This window comes from Bidens hawaiensis, unplaced genomic scaffold (genome assembly GCF_021521415.1).
Source record: "Bidens hawaiensis isolate Kalapana, Puna unplaced genomic scaffold, B.hawaiensis_p1.1 tig00029042_1, whole genome shotgun sequence".
Taxonomy (NCBI): Eukaryota; Viridiplantae; Streptophyta; class Magnoliopsida; order Asterales; family Asteraceae; genus Bidens; species Bidens hawaiensis.
Genome location: NW_027494788.1, coordinates 245,668 through 253,656, shown reverse-complemented (window position 1 = coordinate 253,656; position 7,989 = coordinate 245,668). Strand labels below are relative to the sequence as shown.

Genomic DNA, 7,989 nt, shown 5'->3' with positions numbered 1-7,989 from the left:
AGAGGTATTTGAATTTCATTATCCATGACTCCATGAGAGCATTAGCAACACTTCCGTCTGTTATGAAACTCCGATAATAAAATTCTTGACCCTGAAGCTTTTCTTATAGTAGTTGTGCTCTTGTTAATACAGGTTTGATACTTTACACTTCCAGCAAAACAACCAAAAATTTTGACAGCTGTAACATTTTTACATAATCCCTTAACAACCTTTGAATGTAATCTAGAGTCTTAAGCAACACAAGATGTAGCACAAGAACACTTATAACAAATGGATGGTCCAATTGCATTCCCAAACCAACATTTAAACAATATTAATAATTATTAATTACTAATACCATCATCATTATCAATAAAATAATTATTGTCCCAGTCTTGCTATAATATTCTCCAAAGTTAAAGATATATAATATTCTTTAAACAAGCACCTACAAGTTTTGTTTTTATATACATATAATTCATTTATTGGCAAAGTTGCAAGCTTTAAGAACATCGTCATCACATAAACATTTTTCTCATTTTCTTTAGCACCCAAATCTTATACAATTCCTAATATTCTCTTTATAAAATAATAATAATAATAATAGTAGGTAGAACCAACAAGTTGTTCCATTAAAGCCACCTCTCTTCATCCTCTTCAACAGACCACACATTCTCTATTCTTTCTTTAACCTTAAAACATGAACCCACCAAATTCACCACTTTATTCACTCCCAAACCTTTAGAAACAAGCAATTGACCGTACCCATGACTCAATCCGAGCTTGCCGGAGAGTTCACCGACCGGAATAACATCGCCGGAGCTCGTACGGTCGTCGTCGGAGTTAAATTAGATTCAGATAGCAGAGAATTGTTGACCTGGGCTTTGGTCAAAGCAGCTCATCCTGGTGATCGAGTCATTGCTCTTCATGTTTTAACAAATAATGGTAATTTAATTCAATTGTTATTTTTATTATTAATAATTTGTTGAAGTTGTTAATGTATTGGTTTGAATGGTTTCCATTAGGGGCGTACGCGATTCGGTTTTGGGCTAAAACCAAACCGAAACTTCGGTTTTTGGATTTTGAAACACTTCAATTTCGGCTTTTTTTCCGGTTTTTGCTATTTGAGCTTGAAAATTATAGGCTGAAAAAACAAGTTGGCCTAAAATGATGAATTAATGAATTTAGTTATAAGTAATTTTGTTAATTATTGACTAATTGATTAATATACATTTGGAAAAAATAATTGAGTTACATATTTATTAAATTCTTGTAAATTACCTAAACTGAAAAGTAAAAAATCTAAAAATTCGGTTTGGTTTGTTTTTTCGGTTTCTGATCGGTTTTTTTGGTTTCTGATCGGTTTTTTCGGTTTCTGATCGGTTTTTTGGGTTTCTGATCGGTTTTTTCGGTTTCTTACACACCCCTAGTTTCTATGGTTTACGTTGAAATGTGTTTTTGTTTTTTTGTGTCAGAAGTTGTGAATTCAGATGGGAAATCATCACTGTTGTCTCTAGTAAAAGCCTTCGACTCGATTCTTGCGGTTTACGACGGATTTTGTAACCTAAAGCAGGTGAATTTAATTGAATTTAAGTGAAATTTGGGTGAGAATTTGAACTGGGTATTTGATGGTTTTGCGGAATTTGCAGGTGGATCTTAAGTTGAAGATATGCCGAGGGAGTTCGATTAGGAAGATTATTGTTAGAGAGGCGAAATCTTACGGTGCGGATGAGGTTATAGTTGGGACTGCGAGAACACATCATGCAATTAGATCATCATGTTGTGTAGCTAAATACTGTGCTAGAAAGCTTTCTAAGGATTGTTCAGTAGTGGCTGTTAATAATGGGAAAGTGGTGTTTCATAGAGACTCAGCTTCATCACCATCAAATGTCGGTGCTAAAGGTATTAAAAAAAATAAAACACACACAATTATTGTTTCTGGGGACCAGATTCCCAATTTTTTTTGTTAAAATATTATTTTATGAATTATTATTACTCTAGGCTGCAAATTTTATTTATTTAAGTCTTAATATTTTATTGAAATTGCAAATTCACATGAAAACATATTTTTTATATATATAGTGAGAGAGAGAGAGAGAGAGAGAGAGAATCTAAATCTGTAAGTTTTTCTATCCGATGGTTCATATTTTAAACTTTTTTTAGTTTTTACATACAAATGTCGGTGTTATATACATTAAAAAAGCCATAAACTAATTTATTTTTATGTTTTTTTATACTTTTAAATGTTTATCTAACAAGTTATGTGTATGAAATGTACTTACACATGATACACATAACCAGCACATATGTAGTTTCTATAAATAAACGAATTTGTTTTATGTACTTTTTTTTATGTTAAAAGAGATGAATAAGATTGCATTTTAACCATTTTAATGTATTTTAATCTTGTTTAATATTGAAAAATCAATGATTTATATTGTTATTTATGTTCTCGCACAGAATTCTTTTCTGCGTAGAACCGTCCCATTATAATATACTTTTAGTTTTTATATTATTTATGACGTCATCTGGATTTTAAATCTAGTCCGACCAGTTTGCTATCCGGTGTGGTTATTAAAACACTAGTTTCTGTTAACTTTTGCTTTTAATTTCTTGCTTTATGAGTAACACTCAAATTGGGTATTTTGCAGGGAGTTCACATAATCATAAAAATCCATTATATAGTGTATTCCACAAATCATTAAGTTTGAATCCCAAATTACTGAAAAATGGAGATAAAGAAGAAAAATGCAATCAAATTGCTTGCAAAAAATCAGATTCATGTTCAACAAAACCCAAATACACATGTTCAATTTGTTCACCGGATTCGGTTCTTCCGACCACTGCTTGTGTTCTTGAAGACACCGATGATGACAATAATATGGCTTTAGTACCTGTACAAACTCTAGAATCTTCTAGAAGATCATCCGAACTGACACTCGGTTGGCCGTTACTTCGCCGGGCCATTTCTTCAAACAGGCTTTCATCTGATAGATCACCGGCTCGTAAGATCTCAGTGGTCCAATGGGCTTTAAGGTTGCCTGCTAGAAACCAGTTAATGATTACAAACTCGGACTCGAGTGATGAGAAGAAAGATGGATGCTTAGATGGTGAGAATGGAGCAATGATTGTTGTTAATGATGACGAGTACCAATCGGATTCATGTTGTTCTGTTAATAATGACTCGGTTGGTTTACCGAAAGAGTTGGAGGGGTTTCATGAGAAGTACTCGAGTAGTTGTCGGTTGTTTAAGTTTCGAGAACTTGCAGAAGCAACTAAGAACTTTAATCCTGGTTTGTTCCTTTCACTGTGTTTATATTCAATTTATAGTTATAATATAGGGCTTTTTGCATAAATAATAAGATATTATGCTTCGTTTTCTAATTATAGCAACAAAATATGAAAGTTCTGTTAAATATCAACACAAATCTGTTTTATTTTTTGGGTTAATACTATAAAAAATGAAAACCGCTATGCTTTCTTATTTTTTACACAAAAAAAAAAAGAAGAAAAAAAGACTTGTATAAAAACACAGAAAATTCATGAAACTATTTGTTGTATATACTAAAGGTCCTAAATTTGTCTAAACTGCACATACATTAAATTTTTGGTTATAAAGTGAGATGGTATAATTTTTTGTAAAAATGTTGAAGCTGTTATTAAATTTTGATCAATTTATGAGTTAACAAGTCACTATATTAGAAAACTCACAGGTTCATGCATTTTAGACATACATAAGGATTTTAATATGCTAAAACTAATTTACTTGACTATTTTTCGTAATTTTTTAGTTTTTACATGTTGACTATTTTTCGTAATTTACTTGACTATTTTTCGTAATTTTTCGTATTTTTCGTAATTTTTAGTTTTAAAACTGACCTGCTAGACTATTAATCTGGTAAAATGCTGCTCTTTTTACAAAGAAATTGGAAGTGTATTTTTGTAGAATTTTCATAGTTTATTGCAAAAGGCCTACTATATATCAAATTTATGCTTTCCTTATACGATTGTTTAATTGAATTTCAGAAAATGTTATCGGTAAAGGAGGCAACAGTGAGGTGTACCGAGGCTGTCTTTCTGACGGGCGTGAACTTGCTGTTAAATTTCTGAAAACTTCCGAAGATGCACTGAAAGAATTCATGTTAGAAATTGAGATAATTACCGCTTTACATCATGAAAATATAATATCCCTTTTCGGCTTTTGTTTTGAAGACAGCAAGCTCCTTTTAGTGTATGATCTTCTTTCAAGAGGAAGCCTTGAAGATAATTTGCACGGTATGCTCGTTTATCATGTTACTCACATGTTAATTTTTCATTTTTGTGTTAATAATTCGTGATATTATTTTTATTAAATCAGGGAATAAAAAAGATGCCAAATTCGGATGGAGTGAACGCTATAAAGTTGCTACGGGTGTCGCTGAAGCACTCGTTTATTTGCATAGTAAATGTGATAAACCCGTGATCCATAGGGATGTTAAATCTTCAAACATATTATTATCTGAAGATTTTGAACCACAGGTGAATCTTGATACTTTTGCTACGTTAATCGGGTGTTTTGGAATTTTATGTTTAGAAAGTTATTATGTGAAACTGCTCGTGTTCGTCGGTTGGCGGGCGAACCTGGACACGACAAGAACCTGAAAATCGTGTCAGACACGTGAACTTGAACATGACTCCCTTATTCGTGGATTGACATAAACACAATAGGGGTGTTCATTGTTCGGATGTTTGTTTATTCAGTTATGAACTTTTTTTGCCCTAACTGAAAACCGAATCAATCCGAAAATAGAAATGTGTCTAACTGAACCGATTTTAACCGGTTTATTTGGTTCGGTTATCCGATTAAACCGGTTATTATTTGGTTATCGGTTATCCTAATATGCAAGATTTATGGAAACAAAAACCGAATTCCCAATTCAAATACGCTAGGAACCTTACTCGAAACTGATTTCGAATTCATAATTCGGTTTGGTATTTTCAGTTATTTTGCATCCTAGAGCATGGCCCGTTTAACCTGAAAAAATATGTTTTATATTTTTGGTATATATCACTCAAAATTATAAATTTACAAAATTACAACCATAAATATAAATGTATATGAAACAATCACGGTTAAACTACAAAACCTGACAGTTTAGTTTTTGAATTTTACATATAATACTCTTATTACTTTTAGTTCTGTCATGATTCAAGTTTTTTAAAAGAAACTTAATAAATCTACACGGGTTACTTTTAGTTTTGACATAAAGAAATTTTTCTAAAAGAAAAATATAAATATAAATGTGTTAAACAGGCCGACCTGAATACGACGTGCTTAGCTAAACATGTTTGCTGGTTTGAGTCAAACCCGACCCAAACCCGTTTTGATTAAACCCAAACCTGTTAATTTCATGTCAGGTTCGTTCCATGTTAGAAATTCACACCCTAAAATTTATCACTATTTTCAAGTTAATCATGTTGTTTTGTTTGCTTCAGCTCTCTGATTTCGGCCTTGCAAAATGGGCTACACCAACCGGGCTGCATATAACCTCTGCTGATGTTGCTGGCACATTCGGGTTTGCAACTTCAATCAACTTCCATTTTTCGTGTTAAAACTTTGTATAAAAAACTAAAATAACCAAAATAATATTCCTCCATTTTATCAATGCAGTTATTTAGCTCCCGAGTATTTAATGCATGGAAAAGTTACCGAGAAAATAGATGTTTATGCATTTGGTGTTGTGCTTCTTGAGCTTCTTACCGGAAGGAAACCGATAAGCAATAAATATCCAAAGGGCGAAGAGAGTTTGGTTATGTGGGTATGTATTAATAATAATCTCAACTACGTTTCTTTTTTGGTTGTTTGTGTCAAGTTATAAAAGAGAAATTGGTTTTGTGTAGGCAAAGCCAATTCTGAATAGTGCGAAATTTGCACGATTGTTGGACCCGATTTTGGGCGTTGACTATGATGTTGACCAAATGGAGCGGATGGCTCTTGCTGCTATGCTTTGTATCAGACGTGTACCACGGGCTCGGCCCCAAATCACCACTGTGAGTCTCTTGTTAACTTGTTAACAAATTAAACATGTTGACCCACCAACCCAGTTACGATCCATATAACCCGTTCATTACAAATTTACAACTCACCAACCTGATTAACGTGTTTATAACTTACTTACTACCCATCCATCTGTTTTGACACGTTTAGTTACAATGGGTTAAACGATTCGTGTTTGGGTTCACGGGTTGACTAACAACTGTTTACGTACAATCCAACATGATTAACACATTTACAATTTGATTACTACCCGCCAATCTGTTTTGGCACGTTTAGTTACAAACTTACACTTACAATGGGTTAAACGGGTTGTGTTTGGGTTCACGGGCTGAATGCCAACTGTGTATGGTTCATTTAACTCGTTTATTACAACCCACCAACCCGATTAACGCGTTTACAGCTTGATTACTACCCGTCAATCCATTTTACATGCTCAGATAAAATGGGTTAACGGGGTCGTGTTCAGGCTAAATGATTATAAGTGTGCCCAAGTTAAGATTGATGTTTTCTTTAACTTGTTTTTCTACTCGAGATTAATCACATTCGTTGATGGGCAGATTCTAAAACTACTTCAAGGTGACGTGGAGGTGACAAAATCGGCTCGACTAGAAGTCGATACGACAATCGGGTCAGATGCAAGGCTACAAATAACCGACATTCCGGAAGAAACGGAGGGGTTGGAAGACGAGGGGTTTTCACAGTCGAATCTAAGATCGCATTTGAACCTGGCGTTGCTTGATATCGACGACTCGTCGAGTAGCGTTGAGGAAAGCATCTCGATAGAGGATTACCTTCGAGGCCGATGGAGCCGTTCATCGAGCTTCGATTAACATGTGAATAATAAATGAATATAGTGTTAGTTTTGGGGTGAGAGCCATTGGGTGTGGGTTGGTTGGATGAGAGGTTGTGTTACTGTTAGGACTTAGACCTCCTCCTCCCTTAGTCAGTTAAAAAGTTAAAAAACTGATCACAGTGAGCTTTTTTACTTTTTCTTATTTGTGTGTTTGGGTGATGGATTTTTAGGTAATAAAATCTAATTCTATTGTGTTTCATAACTTTTGTACTTGATATATCTAATTTCATTCTCACTCATTACAAACCATATTGAAATTCCAAACTCTTTTCACTCTCTTTCCTTCTCTCTCTCTTCCACCTAGAATTCAAACCTCCTAACAACATATCATTGGAGATGCCCTTAGAACCGTTTCGGCAGTCAAATATGACAAACCATCAAAATTAATATGCACAATTTAGTTTTCAATATAAAATTGATTTTTGAAAATAACGCAACTATTTAATTATTATTATTATTATTATTATTATTATTATTATTTAATGGTAAAATCTAGAAAATTGTTGCGTGTGATATTGGATTGCTACATCCTATGGAGGTGGCACACTGCCACACTCTACAGGAATAAACAGAGGAAGTTCGTATTTATTAGATTTTGTTTTTGTAATTTATATAATTTTGTGACATGAACCTTTTTAATTTTGATTAGATGCAAAATCTAATATTAGACACATGTAAACCATGTAAGAAGGTTAAAATGAGTTGACGGGTTGTAACAATACGTGATCGCTTCAGAGTTAACTTAAATTTTTATTCACTTACTTTTAAACAAGTTGTTGAGTGGTGATGTTTAATTTTGATACAACTTTGAGTCTTTGACATAGACAGGGTATTAAACGGGTTAGAAATGTAGGTATTATTATTGTGGTTAAAAGAAACCGTTTTAAAATTGATGAGCTCTATCATTTAGCCAAAGGTCATTAGCAGCAATTCATTTTATCTTATTTAAACTATCGATGAGACGTGTCCGTATTTTTTTATTTATCTTTACTAAAAACTAGTTTTTATCCCCCGTATTACGGGGTTGTTTTATATTATTTGTTCTAATATTTATTTATTTTTTGAATTTATATTTTTTTTATTGTATGAAAGTTAATAATATACTTATGGTTTGATGATA

At 33.1% G+C, this 7,989-nt stretch overlaps 1 protein-coding gene across 2 annotated transcripts; it reads left to right on the top strand.

The window, feature by feature from the left end:
* Nucleotides 1–721: 721 nt before the first annotated feature.
* LOC143578139 (protein kinase STUNTED-like) lies at nt 722–6,856 on the top strand. Of its 2 annotated transcripts, none has more exons than XM_077061803.1 (10): nt 722–924; nt 1,458–1,552; nt 1,629–1,881; nt 2,631–3,272; nt 4,006–4,254; nt 4,337–4,497; nt 5,455–5,534; nt 5,630–5,777; nt 5,860–6,009; nt 6,574–6,856. In XM_077061803.1, the coding sequence occupies exons 1-10, from the start codon at nt 747–749 to the stop codon at nt 6,844–6,846; spliced, it is 2,229 nt and encodes a 742-aa protein (XP_076917918.1). In that variant the 5' UTR covers nt 722–746; the 3' UTR covers nt 6,847–6,856. The 2 variants fall into 2 exon arrangements, with proteins under 2 accessions (XP_076917918.1, XP_076917917.1); XM_077061802.1 differs by having other exon boundaries at nt 724–924; nt 1,455–1,552.
* The last annotated feature ends 1,133 nt before the right edge of the window (nt 6,857–7,989 follow it).